The sequence below is a fragment of the Lithobates pipiens genome, unplaced genomic scaffold (assembly GCF_037356315.1).
Source record: "Lithobates pipiens isolate NorthernLeopardFrog02 unplaced genomic scaffold, aLitPip1_a1.2 Scaffold_30, whole genome shotgun sequence".
NCBI classification, from domain to species: Eukaryota; Metazoa; Chordata; class Amphibia; order Anura; family Ranidae; genus Lithobates; species Lithobates pipiens.
In genome coordinates, this window is record NW_027507791.1 from 38,950,125 (window position 1) to 38,975,111 (window position 24,987).

Consider the following 24,987-nt stretch of genomic DNA (forward strand, 5'->3'; position numbering starts at 1 on the left):
GTAATGATGTGCAGTAATCTCTTGCAACCAATCAGGAAACATAAATAATGTGCTGTTACCTTTAGCAACTAATCAGTGAGCCGTAATGTGTGCTGTAACCTCTAGCAACCAGTCTGTGAGCAGTAATAGTACACTGTAACCTCTGACAACCAATCACAATCACTGCCTAATCTGATGCAGTAAACTGATTTGGAGTCTAGCTGCCTCAGAACAGGTAAAGAGTGAAATTTCATGGGAACTGGGGGGCCCAAGAAAATGTTTACCCAGGGTCCAATCAATATTAAAGCATAACTAAAGGCATTTTTTTTTTTTTTAGTTTTGGATGAAGTAGAGATAGATTAGGACAACTGTTAGTTTTTATTGCTGTCTGCGTCCCCATTAAGGAAATTGTGCAGTTTACCATTGTCATTGAAAGTAAAAATAAAATAAAATCCCCACATTTTGGGTTGTTCCCAGAAAAGTAATAAAGGGGAAATCTTCCACTGAGGACACTAGTTCTGGTGGCCTGGGGGTCCCCAAGAAGGAAAAGCAACCTGCTGATTTAGGGAATGGTGACAGTGGCTGGTGATGATGGTTCTAGCAGTGAGGGGTAGCTTAATACTTTATACACGTCACTTATTGGCAGTAGAAGTGATAGAGAAGAGGAAGAACTTCTAAGAGAGTGCCAACTTTAATGAAACTTCATGAACCTGAAAAACTTACTGGTTGAACTTAGGGATAAAAAGCTAGAAGCCAATATTAATCTTAGCCAGACATCTGGAAAAAAAAGCAATACATAAAAATGTAAGTGTTTGCGCCAAGTGTCACTGTGGCGGGAGTCACTTTGGGTGTGGTTGTATTCCATTGTTCTGTTGTGTCTGTCGACCATGGGAGAAAGGTATATTATGGGATGTATGTCTAGGTGGAGGGGGTGGGATATTACTCCAGCAGCCCCTCCCTGCTGATAACACTGTTTACTGATGAAGTTTGAATACACCTGACCTGTGTGTCTATTGTTATTGGACAGTTTACCCCGCCCTAAATACAAGGGAGGGGGGAGTGTCCCCAAGTTGTATATCTGTTGTTACATGTGTTTGAATAAAGTGTCTGATGTTTTTCACCCTACACTGTTACGGCTAGTGACTGGGTGGGCTAAAGGGTCTTGGATCGTGTGGTACCAGACAGAGGAAGCATTTACGGCGGACATAGTCCTGTTGAGGATGGAGGTCCATTACAAAATCATACACCAAATTTGATGATCCATTGAGAAAACATAAGTGATCTCTGAGCTCACACATGTAGGAAATAAAGTGATGTTCATGAGAAAATCGAAGATGAGATGAAGATGGGTTTTGTTTATGTTTCCTAATATTTGCTGATGTTCTGGAAATGACAGTAAAAAATGAGCGTGATAAATCTCGATACTGAATGGAGAGAAATACAAATCCTTTGGCAGGAAAAACCTCTCCCATATACAGTATATATCCCATCTGTGTATTCAGCCATTTACCCGGAGGCCGGCTTTAATGTGCAGATCAGTACAATGGGGTAAATAGAAAAGGTGGTGGAAATTATTTCCTCCCGGGACCCGTCTCCTGAATTTCACTCATCCACTCTCGTATTACACTTAAAGACATTGTTCAATAAAACATGTAAAATTAAAGAGGCCCTGTCACCAAATCAATTCCAGATAAAGCACAGACTAATCAAGTATTTCAAATTTGTACTTGCAATGTATTTGCCTTTTATCAATGATGTTTTATTCATGTGCTTGGTGCCTTTGAATTTTCCAAAAAGTTTGACTACTCCAGAAGTACTACTCCAATAGCCAAGCTCAGCCACCTCCCTCATTGCTCAACCTAGAACCCTCTCTTCTGGGAGTGTCAGTTACTGTCCATGCTGGCCCTTCACCTCTCTAGAAAACCTTTTATATAGCAGCTGGGAGAGGAGTGAAGGGAGATACTATTAAGTATTTATTTATTCTCATCAGTATATCTCCCCCAAAAGGGTGCTTGTTTATTTTCCTATCGGTACATCTACCCCATAGGAGTTCCTGTGGGTTGTAACCTAATTTTAAAATTCTTATATCTCCCCCAAGGATTGCACCTGTTTCTATTCTTATCGGTACATCTACCCCAGTAATCTAAGTTTACAATTCTTATCTGTACATCTACCCCAAATTGAAAGTACAATTTTTAATTGTAAATCTACCCCAAAACAGCACCTGTTTCTATTCTCGTTGTTACATTATCACCAATAGATTGCCCCTTGTGTGTTACCGGAGTTTACAATTCTTATTGGAACATTTACCCCAGAGAATTGTCTAATGGTGTCATCTTAGTTTACTATTCAGTGAGATAGGAATGGAATCCATACCTTGCCATAATGACAACACTGGACTCCAAACAAGTGTCCTTACCATCATGTAATCCAGCAAGACCAGTAAACCTGGTTACAAGGCCAGCAGTACCCACCCTAAAATGTCATATGAGTTTTGTCTAGCATATCATATCAGATAAAGCAGAACTGAGATCTTATTGGCTATCACAGATTATTCATCATTCTACATTCTCACAACATTGGTGTTAAGTCTGGTGAAATGTCCATAAATAACACTCATGAAGTGAGAAGACGCTCATAACTTCTGCTTCTCTGGAAGACTGTCACAACTGTCAGGTCTCGGCTACCATGTCATTCTTTCTTGCCATTGTGTTTCTATGTAAGTAGAATTTTTTTCTTTTTTTTAATACATAGTATTCTATTTTATTATTTAAGTATTGGTGTCTCAACTTTAAGATTGTATGCAACATAAAATATATCATTACTATGAACCTGTTAGAGGCTCGATGTAAAGCACACTTATTATAGTTTTATCTGTTGTGGACAAAGTATGATGACCCTTCTTCTTCTTCTTCTTCTTCTTCTTCTTCTTCTTCTCTTCTGCATCTTCCATCGTATTCACCATCCAATGGGCACTGTATGAGCTGTCTAGTTCCATGAAAAATACTGCACATCATGTTACAGTTGTTAATTAGTATCCATTCTCAGTAATGGTGGATTGCACATTATAGAAAGGAGCTACAGAAGTCATCTAAGCAGAGCATTTCTTGGCTTGTGCTGTTATTATCATTGATTGTAAGCTGTGTTCATGGTCTTGTCATGCAAGCTGGAAGGTTCACATTAATCTAGATAAGTCAGAACCAGGAATGTGATTTTCAGAAGAGCTTTGTTTTAGTTGTAAGAGTCAATGATGAAGATAGCTGGATGTCATCTATAAGGAGAAAAATGTTGAAGGTCAGGGTAATGCTAGGATTGGGTCCCGGGGTACATGTCCTGGTTCTACTGCTGAGTGCCCCTTGTCTCATGTGATTCAAATATTGTCTTAAGTTATATCCTCTATCCAATTAGATCCCAGAATTGTATCTACCCGGGGTGGGTAGAGAGTCTGATCACTCAATGAGGGAGTTAAATGAAGGTATTTAGTTTGGTAAAGGGGGATCTGGTGGATACATAGTTCAGTTCTGATGGCTGGTTGACTGAATTTGCAGAAGCAGGAATGGGAACGGTCTGGTTACTGATTGAAATAAGTTAATAAAAGTGGTGGTGTTGGGGGGTGGCTTGAGGCGACATAAGGCATAAAAGAAATGTCTTGGTAAGGTGGTTATGATGGATGCATAGAAGGATCTGAATGAGCTTGTCCAATCATTGTGTAAGGGGGTGATAGGTTGAATATAAGGACAATTGATGGCTACACGTTGGAGGAGTGGTAACGTTAAGTCCAGTTGCTTAACCCAACCTCTCCAAACCATAGCTTGTCACTTAAGGGAGAGCGTCAGTTACGATCTTCTGGTGATCGAAGAAAATAAAACAACAGAAAATTGTGATTCTAACATTTTTGCTATAAAGAAAATGTATAATTTCTAACTCAAAATGAAAGGATGAAAAATGATTGGAATGCATTATATATTCTTTAATGACATGTACTGTACATAACATTTTCTAAAAAGTGCATTTTGGCTTTTCAGCTTTGAACATGGGGAAATTTGGTGAGCACAGAGCTGACATTGAATAATATATCATAAACACATACTTTTATGTTCCAATTTTGGTCTTAAAGTTGTCTGAGAAAGAAGGGGTTTGGATCATTGATTATGACTTTGTTGATAGCTTTGCATTAATGCAGTGGTATTCAAAAAGTGCGGGTTAGCTATATTTGTACACAACTGAGATTAAATTGTCATAAAATTTACTTAAATGTATCACACAAATGCTTCCTGGAAAGACCCGTAGTGGTGAGATTTTAATTTGGTTCAAAACCTAAATTGATTTGAAACTTTCAAAGTTCAGTTTTTGAGTACATTTTTAGGAATAAATTTTTTGAATGCTTTGGTGGTTTCTGATGATTTCACTTGGCCCTTCGGAGAGCTTCTAAATGAACTACTGTCTCCCAAATGGAGGGAATACGGGAACAGTTGGGGGAGATCTTTGCAACGTACATGACCTGATTCGGGGCGGATCCAGAGTTTAATCTCGGGAGGGGCACTGCCAAATTTTTGAGGGCAATTTGTAGGGGAAATGGCTGGTGTTGGCGCTTCAATCATCACGGCACCATGGTTAATATGGTGTCAGGATGATTGAAGGGCATTATTTCTCTTATTACATTGTAATATAAAATGAAATAGTTCAACTCACCATAATGCAGGATCAGTGGGAGTCCTGAGTGTGTCACTTGACACCATCCCCTGCCTTCAGATGGGGCTTGTCACTTGCTACGTCGCCTGTCATCAGATTCAGATTGTCACTACCAGTGGCCAGTGACAGAATGCCTGTTGGTCCTGGAGTGAGGCCTGCACAGTAATGGCAGCCTTCTTTTAGATGCAGAAATGCAGCAATGCAGGGGGGGGGGGAGAGAGACAGTGGCATCTCCAGCTTCAATATTTAGGGGGGCACATGGTGGGACAGGGACGAAAGTAGGGGGGGCAACTATAAAATGTAATTATATATACACACACATATATAAATACACTGTGTCTTGAAAAAAGTATTGGGGGGTTCAGCCAGGTGGAAGGGAGGACAGGGTGGGAGCAGCCAGGCAGAGGGGGGGACAGGGTGGATGTAGCCAGATGGAGGGGAGGACAGGGTGGGAGCAGTCAGCTGAAGGGGAGGAAAGGGTGGGAGCAGCCAAGTGGAGGGGAGGACAGGGTGGGAGCAGCCAGGTGGAGGGGAGGAAAGGTTGGATGCAGCCAGGTGGAGGGGAAGACAGGGTGGGAACAGTCAGCTGGAGGGGAGGAAAGGGTGGGAGCAGCCAAGTGGAGGGAAGGACAGGGTGGGGGCAGACAGGTGGAGGGGAGGACAGGCTAAATGCAGCCAGGTGGAGGGGGGGACAGTGTAGATGCAGCCAGGTGGAGGGGAGGGCAGGGTGGGAACAGCCAGATGGAAGGGAGGAAAGGGTTGGTGCAGCCAGGTGGAGGGAATGACAGGGTAGATACAGCCAGGGGGAGGGGAGGAAAGGGTGGATGTAGCCAGTGATAAGGTCCTGTACCTCTATGCAAGCCTGCATCCTGCACCCCATCCCCCTCTTCTTACCTTGGAGGATAATAATAGAATCACTGACTCCCTCCACCCAACAGCCTCATGGTCCCTCTTCTCCTCTCTTCCTCCTCCCCCTCCCGCTCAGCATGCTGGGGCCTGCTGGTATCCAGGACTACATGTCCCATAATCCTCTAGCTTCTAGTTTCCCAGCCATTGGAACTGAATGTAGCCAATAGGAGGGCATTGCCAGGTGAATACTCTTCTCAAGGAGGAGAAGGAGAGGTGGAAATCCCCCGCAGCTGCGGCTCTGCCTGTGTCACTCCCTTCACAGAGCCTGTCAGTTTCGGCGCTGCTGCCCTGGCTCCAGTACCACCACCGCCACTCCCCCTCAAGTACCACCGCTACAACCCTCCTCAAGTACCACTGTTATAACACCCTTTAACCACTTGCTTACTGGGCACTTAAACCCTCCTCAGGCCTAGACCAATTTTCAGCTTTCAGCGCTGATGCACTTTGAATGACAATTGCGCGGGCATACAACGCTGTACCCAAATGAAATGCTTATCATTTTTTTCCCACAAATAGAGCTTTCTTTTGGTGGTATTTAGTTACAGCTCGGAGTTTTATTTTTTGCTAAACAAACAAAAAAAGCTGAAAAAAAAAAAAAAAAAATCATGTTTTAAAAGTTTGTTCTAAAATTTTGCAAACGGGTCATTTTTCTCCTTTATTGAAGTGCGCTAATTAGGCGGCACTGATAGGCTGCATTGGTGGGCACTGATGGGCTGCATTGGTGGGCACTGATAGGCTGCCATGGTGGGCACTGAAAGGCTGAAATGGTGGGCACTGATAGGCATAGTTAAGGCGGCACTAATAGGCACAGATAAGGCGGCACCGATGGGCACAGATAAGGCGGCACTGATGGGCAAAGATGGGCACGGATGGGTGACACGGATAGGTGGCACGGATGGGTGGCACGGATGGGCACTGATAGGTACCACTGATAGATGGGACTGATGGGCACTGATAGGTGGCACTGATAGGTGGCTCTGATAGGTGGCACTGCTGGGCACTGATGGGCGGCACTGCTGGGCACTGATGGGCGGCACTGCTGGGCACTGATGTGCGGCACTGGGGTGCAGCACCTTTGAGGCAGATTGTGGGCCCTGTGGGTGGCACTGTGGGTGGCACTGCTGGGTGGCACTATGGGCACAGCTGGGTGGCACTGACGGGGGGCACTTACTTTTATTAGGGTGGCACTGCAGGGGGCAGGTGGGCACAGGCAGGGGGCAGGTGGGCGCTTGCATTGCTGGTGATCGGCTTTTTTTTTTCTCCTTGCGCTGTCAGCGCAGGGAGGAATACTAGCCGATTACCGACTCCGTTATATCACCTGATCAGCTGTCATTGGCTGACAGCTGATCATGTGATAAGGGGTCGGGATCGACCCCTTGTACGGATCGGTGATCAGGCGAGTCTCATGGACTCACAGACTCTCATGGTCTCATGGACTCACAGAGCGCGCCTCAGGGGGCGCGCAGGCCGCTCATGCACGGGACGACGTCAATAGACGTAGTCCCGGAAAAGTAGGTCCGCGCTAATGCCGTCATTTGGCAATAGCGCGGATCCCAAGTGGTTAAAGTTGAAATCAGAAACAGAAATGTTTTACTTTGCTGTACAGTGGAAAGAAAATATAGTATCAAAATCATTTTCGGGGGGGGGGGGGGGGGGGCCTTCATGATTTCTTGCACCGGGGCTCTGAAGTTTCTAGTTTCACCTCGGGGTGTATGCAGTTGTAAAGTATATGTGAACCCTCCCCCGACAAACCATTCAGTTTAAGTTATAAGTGAAAGGCAAAACATCTGTGTATAGATATAAAAACATTATATGCTCTTCGCCCCTTTTTAGAATTGATTGCCTTCCTTCTTTCTCAGCTGCATAACGAGCTTAGAGAGTTGGGGGAGAAGAAACAGCAGCTCATCGGTCTTCCCAGTAAATGGCTTTGTTTTATATTAAGATTGTGGGACAACTACCACCATTTTATTCTTCATGATCTCGGCTTTCAGAGAATAAAAAATCTCCAGGTTTAAAATGATTTTTTTTTTATACTTGTGTGCAAAAATTACTCAGGCAGAGAAAGTTAACCCTTTGTAACCCTTTGAGGTTTTTTTACCTTCATGTTTTCTTTGCATCAAGTTTCAGTGGCATTGGCTGAGCCATTGGCTCCTGCTACTGGCAGTCATTGGCCAATGAGCCAATGAGGTGAGAGCAGGGCAGAGCTGTGCTACGTGTGTGAATGGACACACAGAACAGAGGCTTGGGAGCGAACTTGCTCAGATGCCTACATAGGAAACTGCTTACACTGGGGGACATTCAGCAGGGGGGAGGGGCCAGGGGTGCCTAGGAGGGACCTGAGAAGAGGAGGATCGGGGCTGCTCTGTGCAAAAATATTACATAGAGAGAGGGAGAGGGAGAGAGAGAGAGAGAGAATGGAAGAGAGAGAGAGAATGGAAGAGAGAGAGAGAGAGAATGAGAAAGAGAGAGACAGAGAGAGAGAGAGAGAGAATGGAAGAGAGAGAGAGAATGGAAGAGAGAGAGAGAGAATGAGAAAGAGAGAGACGGAGAAAGCGAATGAGATAGAGAGAGAGAGAGAGAGAGAGAGAGAGAGAATGAGAGAGAGACGGAGAAAGAGAATGAGATAGAGAGAGAGAGAGAGAGAATGAGAGAGAGACGGAGAAAGAGAATGAGATAGAGAGAGAGAGAGAGAGAGAGAGAATGGAAGAGAGAGAGATAGAAAGAGAGAGAATTCGAAAGAGAGAGAGAATGAAAGAGAGGGAGCGAATTAGAGAGAGAGAGAGAAAGAATGAGAGAGAGAATGGAAGAGAGAGAGAGAGAGAGAGAGAATGGAAGAGAGAGAGATGTCTATGATGTCATAAGCCTAGGCTATGACCAGACAGGAAACAGGAAGTGGGCTGTATAAAGGGATTTACTGGCAGAAAAAAAGTTTTACAATCCAAAGATAAATCAACAACAAGAGTAGAAGTTTTAATAGATGGAAAGATGAAAAAATGACTGAAGGTCCGATTTAATGTCACTGTAAGGGGGGAAGTTTTCATTGTTTAAAATAAAGATCTCCCAACATGTGAGGAAATCTCTGTGCCCAGGACTACAAACATTCCCATTTCTATAGAGAATGTATTTTTCTCGTACAAGATGTGTTCACTTCTCTGTGTTTTGCTGCACACTGTGCTCTCTATGTGTTCTGTGTGATCTCTTTTCTTCTATAGGAGGGGCCATCAAACCTGTGGTGACCTTCACACCCAACTGGGGGAATATATTACAAGGTGATGAAGTGACTCTAACATGTGATGTGCCGTCTACTGTACCAGAGGAGCCCCGGACCTATCACTGGTACAGAGATAAGAGACCAATACCTGGAGATCAACAGAGACTTCATATCATTAGATCTTCAGTGGAGGAGGACAGTGGAGATTACCAGTGCCAGACCATCGGTGGTGATATCAGTGATCCCGTCTTCCTAAATGTTATATATAGTGAGTCGTCCATCTCATCTCCATCATTACAGATTGTTGGGTGTGAATAGAACAACCTAAAGTATCATTTTATTACATTTCAGATTATGTCCTCCTGCAGAGACCTCCATCTGCCATCTATGAAGGAGACCCCCTGACTCTGAAATGTCATTCTGGGATATTATATGATGCAATAAACACAAAATTCTACAAGGATGATCAGGAGATAAAATCATCAGAATCCGACTCCACATTCCATATTCCTAATATAACGAGGAGTCAGTCTGGACGGTACAAATGTACTAAACAATTACAAATATAATTTCTTAACGAGTCAAATGTGGTGGAGCGCTCAGATGAATCCTTTATCTCTGTGAAAGGTAAATGAATGTCGTATATAAACTGTAATCTTAGAAATATTAGTAGATCCAGAGGAAGGTGAACTCCCAGAAATAATATGATCTGTGAAGTGATTCTGTTGCAGAAATAAAAAGAAGAAAATTGGTTGTAAAGACTAAAGATTTCCATTCTCGGCATTCAGGTAAAAGAACGTTCCCTTCTGTGCTTCCCCCAAACACTTACCTGTCACCTCTCTCTATCCAGCACTGACCCCACCAGCACTCCTCTCTCCTCTCCCCCTCCAATCACAGGACACAGAGGCAGCCATTGGCTCCTGCTGCAGCCAATCCAATTCTGTGAGGAGGGAGTGGGGTGGTGTCTATGGACAGTGGGGGTGTAATCACATGAACCCCTCCATAGCACACAGCTTGTTATGGGGGTACTCAGAAGGGAGGAGGAGCCGAGAGCACCAGCAGGGGACCCCAGAAGAGGAGGAGAGAGATTATTACAGATCAGGTAAGTATCACATGTTTATTATTTCATAAAATGAAGTGTTGGAATAACTTTAATTATCACCCTCCATTTCCTGAATCTTCATTTCAAAATCTTCCCACCCAACATCCAGCACTCCCGGGTGTGTCAGATGTCTGAGTCCACGCCGTGTGTTGTGCTCCCGCCTACTGGTCCCTATGACTGGATTTACATCTCAGAGAATTCTGAACCCCCCCCTCAAAACAAAACAAAACAAAACATCAACATGTTCACCCCGAAGAATAAATTCCTTCTGCAAGTTCAAATTCTCCCCAAATATGCAAAAATTCCCCATCCTGGCAGTCCAAATCCTCCTCCCAGCACATATCCTTGTCCTCCAACCCCACCTTCCAGCTCAAATCCCGCCCAATACCCCACAAATCACCCTTCCTACCGCACATCCGCTTTCCTTCCAAATCACCCTCCTAGCAAAAATCATCTCCCCCCAAGTACCCCTTTCTAACTTATATCCTCTCCCCAAATACCCCCTTCTAACTTAAATCCTCTCCCCCCCCGCTGTCTGTCAATTGACTCAGGTGTGATCACGCACCATGGGGGGCACTGACCAGAGAGGAGGGACCAGGAGTACCAGCAGGGGGACCCAAAAAGAGGAGGTTCCTGCCCCTGCTCTTTGTGATTCCATTGAACAGAGTAGGTAAGTATAGATGTGTTTGTTATGTAAGGCTGGGTTCACACCTCCGACGGATGCAGCTCGCAGCAGGGGGTCCAGAATTTTTGCCTGAATTCTGCCGTGAAACGGAGCCAAAGACGCTCCGCAGCCACAACAGAGATATGTGGACCGGCTCCATAGAGTAATGGTCACAATCTCCTGTCATGTGAATTGAAAGCGAGGAAAGCCACATCCAATTCACATAGGTGTGAACACAGCCTTAAAAAAACAAAAAATCTACCTCTACAGCCCCTTTAAAGTGGAAGTAAACCCATGGATTTAAACAGTTAAAAAAAAAGGCATGCTGGGAATGCTAACTGCACATTGGTTGTACTCTCAGCCAAACTATCAAACCATCCAATGGCTGGTGTCATAACGAATCACATGTGCAGCACCATAGCAGTTGAAGATTAAACAGAGGCAAAGATGGCGGCTTCCTTGGCTGAAAACAATAGGAGAGTTTACTTCCACTTTAATCACCACCTTCCTCATTCACTTCCAAATGTCCTCATTTTTATCAGCATTTCAGTGAAGCAGAAACTCTCAGCTTCACTCGTTCCTACATGTGTGGTTTAGAAGCTGCACGGTGCAGTTGTGTGCTGCATTCAGGTCTCGGAATCCTTCTCTATCATTGGTGAAAGCACATCCAGCATTTGGTCGGGTCTTCTTGTATGAGCAGAAAACCCAGATACTCTCAGATCTGCCAACATCCAATGTGTGATGATCCATGCTGAGTGACAACCTCAGCTCTGGTCCTATGTGAAGGGGGTGTGTCCCTTCCCTCCAATCAGCTCTCAGAGCTCTCCTCACTGATGTATCTTCAGCTTCCCACCCCCCGTTTTTATAGCTCTACAAGCTTTATAAATTCTGGACTTTGAACAGCTGTAGAGAAGACAAGATTGCAGATACACAGGTACAACTTATGTAGGAGGATTTGTTTCATCTCTGTGTATCACCTGAGACCAGTCCCTTCACTGGTTATATGGAAGGGTTTACAACCACTTTAGTACTCTATACAGGGGGGCTCCCTTACAGCACCGGAGCTCTGAGCCCAGTTATCATTCCGTAGATTGACCGATTGAAGTTTGTATGTTTGTGTTGGCTTCCTCCCGTGTCTCAGTTTACCACTCACCATCCAGATATACATACAAATAGAAGAAATTACTTGTGACAAAGCTGTCCTTACTGGGTTCTCTAATGACGTGTATTATTGTGGTGGATACAACAGGTCAACTGCACAGCATTGTGTGATTATCAACATTTAGAGAATAAATAATGCATTCCCATAATTTATCATTTCTAACAATTTTCTCTTCCAGAGCTCTTCTCTCCTCCAGAAATAAAAGTGCCCCCGTCCAGGGTAATAGAAGGAGGTGAGATGACGGTGAGATGTGACACCAGACTGGATCCGCTCAGAGGCGGCACAGAGCTGCACTTTGCCTTCTACAGAGATGGACGGACTGTGCGGGGATACAATGTATCTGATACATACAGAGTGCCGTCATCTCAGCTGGAGGATTCTGGGAATTATACCTGTGAAGTGAGAACGGTGTCCGGCACTGTGAGGAAGATAAATGATGGGCTCTATATACAGATATATGGTGAGGATATGATATGAAGTCAGTATTAATTATGCCCCATTGTAGATTACTTTTAGACATTCATACTGTTTTGGGCACAATATCCAGATATATAATAGGCATGTAGGCAGCAGCCAATGGTATTTGTAGCACCCTGGTTGTAGGCAGGGTTGCTAACAAATTTAGTTTGCTAGGTAGTAACTAGCCTGGCTAATTGTTAGAGGGATCCACTGACTTTTCTCTAACTCTGAATTTGATGCACCTCTCTCTTGTATCACTAGGTGGCATTGTTGCCTGTAACATTAGAATGATAAGGGCATAGTGAATTCAGACTCAGAGTGGATGGGTTATCTCAGTCAATTGGCAGGGATTTCTTTGGCCCCCTGGCCTGCTGGGAGAGCCTATTCATTCGGGGGGTGTCAGGTGATCGTCATTCTGTGCCACCTGGACGGCTGTCTGGGTTGACGTCTGTCACAAGGCTCTGGGTTGCTAGGCCAGAAGCCTGAGGCCTATCCCGGAAGCACCCGGCTGCTAGGCTGTCTGAGGCCTATCCAGGTTTGAGAGAAGCAGCGGTTGTGGCTTCAGGCCGGAAGCCCAACCAAGTTGCAGAGGTTCCAAACCGTTGCCAGCGGTGAAGGAGAATCATTTGCCATAAGGGACAACCAGTCCTGTCACCAGGGGCAAGTGATGAGCAAGGCCAGAGGTAAAGGGGAAGCAGTCGCCACTAAGGGACAACCATTCCTGTTATCAGAGGCCAGTGTATGGAAGTCTGAAGACGTACCAGAGCAGCCTTTTCACCAGCCGGGGGCGGTGAATAAGTGGTAAAGCTTCAGCATAGTGTCAAGCCAGGGACCCAGCGGTTTAGCAGGGGTGAGGCTTGAGGAGTATACAGCGGGTTAGCTGTGGAAGAGCTCAGAGGATCCAGTGACGACTAGGGATGAGCCGCACACCCCTCCGTTTGGTTTTCACCAGAACGGGTAAAAAATTTGTTTGAACATGCGAACACCATTAAAGTCTATGGGATACGAACATGAATAATCAAAAGTGCTAATTTTAAAGGCTTATATGCATTGTATTGTCATAAAAAGTGTTTGGGGCCCCTGGGTCCTGCCCCAGGGGACATGTATCAATGAAAATTATTTTTTTTAAATGGCAGTTTTTTCGGGAGCAGTGATTTTAACAATGCTTAAAGTGAAACAATAAAAGTGTAATATTCCTTTAAATTTCATACCTGGAGGGTGTCTATAGTATGCCTGTAAAGGGGCGCATGTTTCCCGTGTTTAGAACAGTCTGACAGCAAAATGACATTTCTAAAGGAAAAAAAGTCATTTAAAACTACTCATGGCTACAATAAATTGTAGGTCCACAATACACATAAAAGTTCATTGATAAAAACGGCATGGGGATTTCCCCACAGGGGAACCCCCAACCAAAATTTTAAAAAAATGCGTGGGGGTCCCCCTAAATTCCATACCAGACCTGAAGTCTGGTATGTATATTAAGGGGAACCCCACGCCAAAGTGAAAAAAAATGTCATGGGGGTCTCCCTCAAAATCCATACCAGGCCCTTCAGGTCTGGTATGGATTTTAAGGGGAACCCCGCACCAAAATGTAGTCCCCGTGCATCAGAGGAGGACAGGGTCACTGGGGGGCCCCACTCTCCGTTATTTAAGAAGTGTCAGAAGAATCGAAGCGTCACATGGCTGGAGACTCCCACTGAGGCAGATCGTGTGGATGGAGCGGAGAAGAAGCCAGAGCAAGATGCGGGACGAGAAGAGTGGAGGAAGAAGAAGATGAAGAAGAAGATGAAGAAGAAGAGGAACAAGAAAAACACTGACGTAAGACCAGAATAAATAAGATGAAAGAAGAAGCAGAAAGAAGAAGAAATTAATAAAAGACTTGTCAAAAACCATCTCTTGTTTTTTTTTAACCTTTTTGTCACATTTTTTTGTGAAATGATAGGAGTACATTTGTACCCCATTACCAATTCACACAGGGGTGGTGGGATCTGGGGGTCTCCAGGGCTTCCAGATTTGAAACAAAAATGAAACAAAATTTATTTTTCCATCATGTGTCTCTAAAGTGGAACATGTGTTGAAGATCTGGTGGAGGAAAATCAATGTCATTTCCCTCAAAAAAAAAATTTGTAGTCAGTGCCGGGACCGGCGTCACTTCCGGAGAGAGGTTCACATGAATACAATTTAAAATCAGCGCTCAGTGGAACTCAACATAAATACAATCAATTAATTAAAAATATCACATTTTATCAAAAGAGAAGCACAGAGGTAAAATCATTAATATCCGGCACAACAGTGAGGGATGTACTTATTGCACAGTCAAGTAAAAATCCAAAAGTAGAAATAAAGCAAAAGTAATAGTACACTGTGCCGCCTTCCTTCAGCAAACAAGGGGTTAACTCTCGGCTATAGATCTATTAACAGGTAGTGAAAGCACAGAGAACTCATAGCTCCATGTTGCAGTAACTTGGCAATTCACTTATCGCAGGCTGCTGTCCACTTAAAAAACATGTGCGCTGTTTTAATCTCAAGTTGAGATGACCGGGGATCAAGACAGTCACCAGCGTACCTCTATTCATGGCGTCCTATAGTGCATGTCCGGGAGACATTGGATTGGCATCCCATGACGTCCGCCGTGTGGGGAAGAGGGGAGGAGCCTAAGTCCTGAGTACTCTCACCTCCCTCATGAGGATAGACACGAGGGAGGTGAGAGTACTATAAAAATATTTAACCTTTCTTCACATAATTTAACAGCGGCAGAATTATGTTTATTGAAGAAGGGTTTAGGTTTCTCTCCTTCGTCAGGCCTGAATAAATTTGGTCTGTTTAAGGACCTTAATAAATGTATTCGCTCTCTCACCCTGAAGAGTCACTATGCGAAGCTCAACTCAACTCGTCTAACAACCAAATCTCAGAAGTTATGGGCAATGATGTTACCTCCTACTCTGTACAAGATATGCTAAAGATGTTGGAGAATCTTTGGGCAGAAAGCAATATTGAAAGTGAAAATCGATATCCCTTCCAAGATCCTGATATTCAACATACCAGTTTTAAACCTCCTTCTATATTTAACTCCATGAATTCCAAGGGTCCACATATTGAAACTTTTTATCAAGCAGTATATAAAGACTTTTTGAATTTATGTGACGCCCCACCCAAGACCAATGGTCAGAATTTGAGTAAGGATGAGCAGCAAGCACTCAAAGATCTCACTACCAATAGAAAGATCATTGTGAAGCAGGCGGATAAGGGTGGTAGCCTTGTAATCCAGGATAGACAGGATTATCTGCATGAAGCTCATTGTTTACTTTCAGATACGAATACGTACCTGAAGCTTCCGTACGATCCTCTTCCTGGTTTCCAACGTGAACTAGTTCAACTTGTGGAGGCAGCTTACAAGGATGGAATTCAGAATATTAAAGAAAAATGCTTCCTGCTCCCCAAGGTTTGTAGCACTCCATATTTTTATCATCTCCCAAAGGTGCACAAATCTCTCATTGATCCTCCTGGTAGACCCAGCGTTGCCAGTACAAATAGTTTTATTAGTGGCCTCTCCATCTATATTGATCATTGGTACAACTGATGGTGGTCCAATTACCATCCTATATTAAAGACACAAGCCAGGTGATCGAGACACTGAAGGAGTATACATGGCAGGAGGATTATCTGTAAGCCTCCTTGGATGTAACCTCTCTGTACACCTCGATACCCCATGAGGTGGGTATTGCAGCTGTACAGTTCTTTCTAAACAAAAATAATGATATGAATTCCAAACAATCTTCCTTTTTGCTTTCTAGTATCGAGTTTTGTTTGCGCCATAATTACTTCACCTTTCTGGACCATTTTTATCTCCAGTGTAAAGGGACTGCGATGGGGGCCAATTTTGCTCCCGGGTATGCTAACCTAACCATGGGGCATTGGGAGCATTTGAAAATTTTGGTTGAGAACCCCTTTTAATGATAGATCATCTTTTACAGACGTTATATCGATGATGTCTTGTTGATCTGGAGTGGTAGTAGAGAACGTTTTATCACATTTGTAGCCTATTGTAATAATAACTCTTTTGGATTCACTTTTACGCATGAGATAAGCCAGAGCGAACTGTTTTTTCTCGATCTGGTCTTGTCACATGAGAACAATGTTATCATTACCAGTAATCATAATAAACCTATGGCTGGCAACTCCTACCTTCACTATGGTAGTTGTCATCATCCTATATGGAAAAACAACATTCCCAGTGGACAATTCCACAGGCTACGTAGGAACTGTACCAAAATGGAGGAGTACAGGAAACAGGGTCAAGTGATGACCAAAAATATTGAAGAAAAGGCTTACCCCAGTGAACTAATAGCAGAGGCTTTTCGTTTAAATGAGATATGTCCCCCAAAAAAGAACAGGAGTGATACAGTTGAAATGGGCCATGCAGTAAGGTTCATTTCCACATTTAATACTAAGTTCAGATCTATTTCTAAAATCATAAATAAACATTATGCCATTCTCAAACTTGATCATCTCCTGGCTCCGATACTTCCCTTGAGACCACAAGTGACGTTCAGACGTTCTCGCACAGTGAAGAATATTATTGCTCCCAGCAAGTTGACAAACTCTGTGAGGGGTCCCCTCTCCGATATTAGAACTTATTTTGATAACATGGTTGGGATATTTCAGTGCTGTAAGAGGGGTTGTCTTACCTGTCAGTCCATTTCCCATGGATGTTCTGAGGTAACCACCAGTAAGGGCAAAACTTTTAAAATTAAACAATTCATTACCTGTTCAACTGAATTTGTCATTTACATCCTGCGATGTTCATGTGGCATGCGTTATGTGGGACGCACAATACGTACCCTACGTACCAGGGTGGGTGAACACCGTAGACTGACAAAGAAAGGCTGCACTAAACATAGTGTCCCACGTCACTGTCGCCAAGCTCACAATGAAGATTTTAACCAAATAGAGGTTCGGGCCATAGAGGCTATACCCAGGGATACCCTCATGGAGAACGAAAGGTTTTCCCTTCTGTGTCAAAGGGAAGCCTTCTGGATCTATTGTCTGGGGTCCCTTGCCCCTGAGGGTATAAACGAAGACCTTGACGTCCTCAGTATAGTTTCAAGTTGAGCCCAGCCCCTGGGTCTGATTGTCAGTTAACACAATTTATATGCCTTTACGTGTATGCGTACCCATGGGGATATATTCATTATTACCATCTTTTGAAAATAAGCTACCCACTATCCAGTTTATCTTATATGTAAAACATATATTTTTTTTTTATTTAATGTATATAATTTTTTTTTTTACCAATTAATTTAGCCTTTTAGATTCAGATTGGTTTATATGTGGTATATATATATATATATATATATATATATATATATATATATATACATATACACATTTTATACAATATGTTATATTATCTATATTTATATATATCTTTGTAGTAAGTGTCTAATAGTACTATCTCTTAGCCTTGCTATGCTATGTGTATGAAGCATCCAACAAGGGGTTAAAGCTAAGGTTACTTTAGAAAGCTGATCGGTCCATCCCTCAGTGTCTGTTATGCTTTATATTCCATCCTGCCAGTGACTCCCGTGACTTTGACAAAGCGCAGCCGCACGAAACATGTCAGTCATGGTCGTCACGGCAACTTATTGAGCTTCACTGACCGCCCTTTCCTTCCGAACGGGAGCTCCATTTTCCGAATGTGTGGTTGTCCTTTTCCGGTCGTTCCTGGTGACTCAGGCTCCTCCCCTCTTCACCACACGGCAGACGTCATGGGACGCCAATCCTATGTCTCCCGGACATACATTATAGGACGCCGCTCATCATGAATTTAGGTACTCTAGTGACTGTCTTGGCGCAGCGCTGTCTGATTCCTGGTCATCTCAACTTGCGATTAAAACAGCGCACATGTTTTTTAAATGGACAGCAGCCTGCGATCAGTGAATTGCCAAGTTACTGCAACATGGAGCTATGAGTCCTCTATGCTTTGGCTACCTGTTAATAGATCTATAGCCGAGAGTTAACCCCTTGTTTCCTGAAGGAAGGTGGCACAGTGTACTATTACTTTTGCTTTATTTCTACTTTTGGATTTTTACTTGACTGTGCAATAAATACATCCCTCACTGTTGTGCTGGACCTCTGTGCTTCTCTTTTGATTAAATGTGATATTTTTAATTAATTGATTTATGTTGAGTTCCACGGAGTGCTGATTTTAAATTGTACAGCAACAGTCTGGATAAATCATGAAATATGTGAGGTCTGAGGTCTAAGCGATATAGTACTAAGCTCAGCGAAAGTCAATGCCAGTAACAATATCTATATAGTTGGGTATTTGATCCAGGAGGACCATGGTTTCCATGAACGCTCAAACTGATATATCCTGGCAGCTCACAACGCTAAAAAAATTAATATTCACAAGTAATGTTGATAGAAGAAACCACTTCGGATAGATTAGGGGTGAAGTCTTTCTTCCAGTATCCTTTTATTTTACTAGATGCTAACAGTATATGGGCGACTATTAAGCAAAAATAAGGTGAAAAGTTTTCAATTTCTAAATTTAGAATGGCTAAGGTCAGGTTAGGTGGAATTAGGATACATGTAACAGAGGAGATTAGACCAAACATTTGGTTCCAGAAGCTTGTGAGACTCTTGCAAGGTCAGAGAATATCATAGTGGTTGCCTACATGACCACATTTGCACCAACATAGAGGCGATTGGGAGGGGTAAAATTGGCCTACTCAGTAGGGTGTAAGGTAACAGCGAGAAATTATTTTGTTTTGGGAGAGTTCCTAGTGGTTAGTACAGTGGGAAATACCATGTGTACATTTAAAAGACTGGAGCCATTGTGCTGGTGTATAAGTATTCTGTAGATCTTCCTCCCATTTTAGGAGAGTAGTTTTGCACTGAAGGGTATTGTAAAAGAGAGAGACGCCTTTTAGACAAGATGTGGGAGATCCATAGTAAGTTTGTATCAAGGGAGGGAGTTTTATCATTGGGGTGGGATAGTTGCCCATAAATATGGTTATCCGAATATATGAATAAAGTTCAGTGGGGGGAATGTCATATTGACCAATTATCTCTGGGAAAGGCTTGGGTAAGCTGTTATTAAGGATGTCCTCCACCCACTGAATGCCCCCGACCTCACCACTTCTGAATTGATAAATACGGGATAAGAATTTCCAACACCGTAAACGGCATCCATAGTTGCTAAGCCTTGGAGGGGTCTCATCTTATTTCACTTTTATACCTCACTGTATTTATTGCAATATGTTTCCATTTCAAAATCAAATTAATTTTCATTTCAACATAACTAATACAACAAAACAAAATTATTAACATAACAAACACAATGAAACAAAATGAATAACTCGAATGTAAACAAAATACATTTTTCCATCCTGCACATTTCTAAAGTGTAACATGTGTTGAAGATCTGGTGGAAGAAAATCAATGTATAATGCGATTTCCCTCAAAAAATCTTTGTAGTCAGTGTCGGGACCGGTGTCACTGGCTGGTGGAAAGACGTTATCCCTCCAGTGTGGGGCCTGGTGTAGTACTTAGACCTCCAACCACTTGGGGAGCTATCGCACACATGAAAGCAGGTCTTCATACAAACACTTGGCTAAATAGTGAGTGAGAATTGATTGCATGTAATTCACCACCTCCACCAACAAGCATATGAAATGACCTCATCATTAGTTATGTCCAATCACAACTTTATACATTTATACTCTTTTTACTTTTTCATCTATTCATTGACATCTTACTGACCAATCATTGTCATAATCTCCTTTTTCCAGAGATCTTCTCTCCTCCAGAAATAAATGTGACCCTGCCCAGGGTAATAAGAGGAGATAACATGACGGTGAGATGTGACACCAGACGGGATCCGCTCAGAGGCGGCACAGAGCTGCATTTTGCCTTCTACAGAGATGGACGGACTGTGCGGGGATACAATCTATCTGATACATACAGAGTGCCGTCATCTCAGCCGGAGGATTCTGGGAATTATACCTGTGAAGTGAGGACGGCGTCTCAGACTGTGAGGAAGATGAGTGATGGGCTCTATATACAGATAATCCAGATACACGGTGAGCTTGAAGAACTGAATTAGCCTCTGATCTGTACATGTTCTGCCTCAAATATCACTTTATCAAAAATAAATACCTCCTGAGACCCAGTCTGTATAGATAGTTTGATAACTTGCTGACTTAAGAAGATCCACAGGCACTGTTAGACCACCAAGACAATGCTGAAGAGAGTCCATTGTAGTTTTTTCCAGACTGGCATATACAATGGATGTTTTGGAGGGGGGGGTTTGCATGTGGAAATACATTTTGATATTAAAGCTTTCCACTTCCTTAAAATTTCCTTCACTTAACAGTAAAAAAAATAAACTTTAATTCCTAGCTAAGGGCTGAAAAAAGGCTGTGCTTACTATAATGATACTCGTGGGCCAGAGCCTAGGGTGGCAGGGTAAGATGAGCATCACCAAGACTCAACATTTACACATTGTGATACATTATTATCTTTATTCCTTTCCCTTATTTACTTTCCCTTAGTCTTCCTTCCCTTATTCAATTTACATTAGTATTCCTTTAGGCTTTTTTCCTTTCCAATATTCTCTTTCCCTTAGTCATTATTCCCTTTTCGTTATTCTCTTTCCTGTAGTCATAATTCCCTTCCCTTATTCTCTTTCCCTTAGTCTTTCTTCCCTTCCCATTTTCTCCTTTCCTCTCCATCATCTAGCTTTCTCTGTTGGAGAGAGGGGTGTGGGGAAGCTTAGAGGAATCAAAAGACTCGTTAAAAGTCCGAGAACACAAAGATTCTCTCTTCTCTATTTCGACTAATGGAGCTTAAAGCTGAAAATCAGTTAAGAATATAAAGCAGACCCCTGCATTGCCTTCATTAGTACATTTTAGTACATTGGCTCTAGGAATAAGGCCCGAGATCACCATTGCCATGGGTTTGTGGCAAAGCCAAAAAATGTCAGGTTTGCCCCCAAAAATAAGGAACAATAAGAACTAATTATTTAAAATAATTGATTACTCGGTCCTCGGTCTATAAAAGAGTGGGCTCACTTTGGCAGTCATATTGTATATTTATGTTGGAGCTGTTAGAGAGAGATGATAATTCTGTGTTGGCAGAGATATTTTTTTTTAAATTAAATATAATTATATATTATTTATTTTTGCCATTGGTACATGACCCCATGGCAGTGCCCAGCTTCCTATACCTTCTGTTTAAGAATAGCTTGCTACAAAGCCCTACAAATGGCCAGAGTAATAAAATTTGCCTCCCATCCATTGACTTTAAGAGTGTTTTAATAGTGTTTGCTTCCAAGTTTGTGACCTTAGAACAAGATTCATGAACTGTTTGAGAACTGAACCCAAGCTGATTTGCTCATCACTTATTATTTCTAACTGAAATAATCACAATACAAGGGGTAGGGTTTGGTAAAGAGATGTCATGACAATAAAGGTCTTCTTCTTATCCATAATTCAGATGGACTTACAGCAGCATTGTGTTCAAATAGGGCCCTGATGTTGGGAACTTGTATCTTCTCTCTTCGTTAACCAACAGTTATATTTAACCACTGATCCCAGCCCAGTAATAGTTCAGGCTCATAATAATTGTTACCTCCATAAGGTGAAGACACTGGGCAGCAAAATGAATGCAAAAGCTCTACATAGTAAAAATGCTGCCATAAAGGTGTCAATACTGGCCAAGTGTCAATGGCCAGAGTCCCTAATGAACGCTAATTGGAACCTTAATTGGGGCATTAATTCCACATGGAATAACCCGCATGGAGTAGAATTAGCACTCCCACAAGAACTCCATCTACATGGACTAAACCCGAATTGGGGCACTAATTCCACAAGGAACCCTAATTGAAGCTCTCCCAATTCAATTTCCCTTTTTGTCATGGTGGAGTCAATAATGAGTCATAAAAGAGAGGTCCATAATGTGAATATATTGTGGAGAAAAATTATTGTAAAAGCTTTTCATAGTAAAAAATTCAGTTAAATTTAAAGTTGAAATTCATCTTTTTAATGGTTTGCCAACAAATGGATTTGTAAGATTGGTCAGCCAGTCTTGTGATTTATGCTCCTCTAGAGCAAGTGACACACTTATCTCCCAGTTCAGCTTCATTTCTTCCCGTGTCACCTGTCCTCCTATTATTGGGATAAGTTAGAACATATTACTGGAAAATTATACAACATCATTGCTTCTGTCCAACGAGAAGGAAGCTAATCCAGATCCTTCATATACATTCAGAATTTTTAATAGTTCAAAATTTCACAAATAACGTTTTTTTCTTATCTAAAAATCACATGACTTCCATCTCTGGTTCTCTCTTCAGATTACACGGTGCAGAATATTATACGCCTGGTGATCTCTGGATTTGTATTATCTGCTGCCGTATGTTTCATCTACTTCCACAACAAGTGGTAGAGAAGAAGATCATCTAGGAATCTGAGGACCTCAATGAAATCTAAGTGAACATGGAAAAGGTCTTGGCTGAATTCCAAGGAACTTCATCTTTTTAAAATAAACTTATATTGACAAAAAACTTGATCTGATTAATCTGAAAAAATAATGAGTGATTAAACTAATGTGCTTATAAAGTGAATACAGTGAGTGTTGGAATCAGAAGTGGTCACTGTGATCACACATGGAGGAGAGAATAACAGGAAGGAAATAAAATGTTTTCTTAAAATAAAAACAGAGAAAAGGCTCAAAGCACAAATGTCACACTTTACTGATCACGTTGTTTATTCTAAGTTCTGAAATCGAAAGAAGATATGAAGTGTATTTTGTATGTATTGTTGCAGATTTACTAAAACTGGGGAGTACAAAATCTGGTGCAGTTGTCCATGGTAGCCAATCAGATTCTAACTTCAGATTGTTCAATTAAACTTTGTACAAAAAAAAAAAACGGGAAGCTGCTCCAGATTTTGAACTTTCTAGTTTTAGTAAATCAACCCTATTATCTTGTTTTATTAATGGTCAGGTAATGTAGAATTATTATATGTTAACCTTTTATACTCTTATTTTAAGCCAGCAGATAACATTGTAGGCTAATTTTCATGTTTCTCTAATCTTCTTACTTCTTTTTGTAAAAAGCTTGTAGCCTTGTACCTACATTATATTATGTTATGCCTGTTACTGTATTTTTTTTTTTAAAGTTTCTGGTTGGCACATGCAAGGGTTAATGTATTCGTATGACATGTCTTCCCCTCTATGTGTGTGGTACCTCCATTCTTCAGGGCCTATATATACAAGGGGAGCCGGCCTGGTGGTGCAGTTTGGTGTGGAAGACCAGAATCATACAGTGAGGATCTGTGTATTATGTATAAACCGTTCTACCGGCAGCATCACACTTTAATGTGACCTGTTTTTGGGCACCCATGTAAATGGATTTTATATATCAGAAATTTCCTAATTTTAAGGTATGGGCAGCACCACTATAGAAACAGCACAGCCAAATCAATGTATAGTCGAATGTAGTGTAAATGAAATCATTTATGTAAAGGAATTATTTTATAACCTTAATTGTATTCTGTAAATCAATCCAGTAAACTGAGTTCTTAGCCAAAGAAGAAGTTGCCTCCTGTTGTTTACTTGAGGTGGGGAGAAGGAAATTAAAGTGATGTATACTCATGCAGGGCCGTCTTTAAGTTGGGGCAAAAGGGCAGCTGCCCTGGGCCCAGTCATTGTTGTGGGGCTTGAATCAGCTGCCCCATACTTTCCTACTGCCCTGGTTTACATTCCCTTGTCCTGTGAAGTCCTAATCCCATGCTGTGTCTGGATATCTCAGTGTGAAGTGCTGTCACTTATGCTGCCCAGCTCTGCCCTATAGCAGTGTACAGATGACTCATGTGCAGACAATATCAGCATTCACATTTAAATAACAGGCATTAATATGTAAATCAAAAAGGCATTGCTATGTAAATAGTGGCGGTGTTCATATGAGGTCCCATCCACCATCACCTCTGCTGAATGCTGCCCAGTGCCCACTGCCTGCAACTGTGATCATCTCTGAGTCATCAGCTTGTTCTTAAAAGGTAAACAAAGTGAAGGGGGGGTTGGTGTAGGGCAGGGGTAGGGAACCTCGGCTCTCCAGATATTTTGAAACTACAAATCCCATCATGCCTCTGCCTCTAGGAGTCATGCCTGTGATTGTTAGGGTCTTGCAATGTCTCATGGGACTTGTAGTTTCAAAACAGCTGGAGAGCCGAGGTTCCCTATTCCCGGTGTAGGGTGTGCAGAGGTAAGCAGAAAAGGAATTACAGTTTAGGTTGCACTGGTGAGCAAGGAGGGGATGTACAGAGCTAAGGGCGGTAGGTGCAAAGAAGAGCTGAGGAAGCTTGTAGAGGTAAGGGGGGAGGGAGGTGAAATGGAGAGGATTGGGGAGGTTTGGCCTCCAGAGTTTTTCAGGGGGATTCAAGATGCAAAGGTGTACTGATGGAGTGGATAAAGATGAGTGTTGCGTGTAGGGCAGTCTATTTTTTTCAGTGGGCTGCTCTATGCACCGCAGATGCGGAAGATCGGTGGTCAGTGTAAATTCTTCATTACATTTGTGGTCAGTAAAAATTCCCCATTACATTGGTTGTCAGTGCAAATCTTCCCATTACATTGAGGCTTGGTGTAGAATCCTTTTATTCACGCTAGTGGCCAGTGTGAAGGCCCCCCTTACATTAGTGGCCAGTGTAATACCTTACTTACATTGGGATAAAATCTTAGGAACAAAGAACATGGAGGAGAGATGGGTCCACTTTAAGAGCATATTAAATAAGGGCATTAGCCAG

At 42.5% G+C, this 24,987-nt stretch overlaps 1 protein-coding gene across 1 annotated transcript; it reads left to right on the forward strand.

Moving 5' to 3' along the window:
- The first annotated feature begins 9,368 nt into the window (after window positions 1-9,368).
- LOC143942683 (Fc receptor-like A) lies at window positions 9,369-23,114 on the forward strand. The gene is made up of 3 exons (XM_077464061.1): window positions 9,369-9,418; window positions 19,975-20,265; window positions 22,539-23,114. Exons 2-3 carry the CDS (start codon window positions 20,034-20,036, stop codon window positions 22,628-22,630), a joined length of 324 nt encoding a protein of 107 aa, XP_077320187.1. The 5' UTR covers window positions 9,369-9,418; window positions 19,975-20,033; the 3' UTR covers window positions 22,631-23,114.
- The last annotated feature ends 1,873 nt before the right edge of the window (window positions 23,115-24,987 follow it).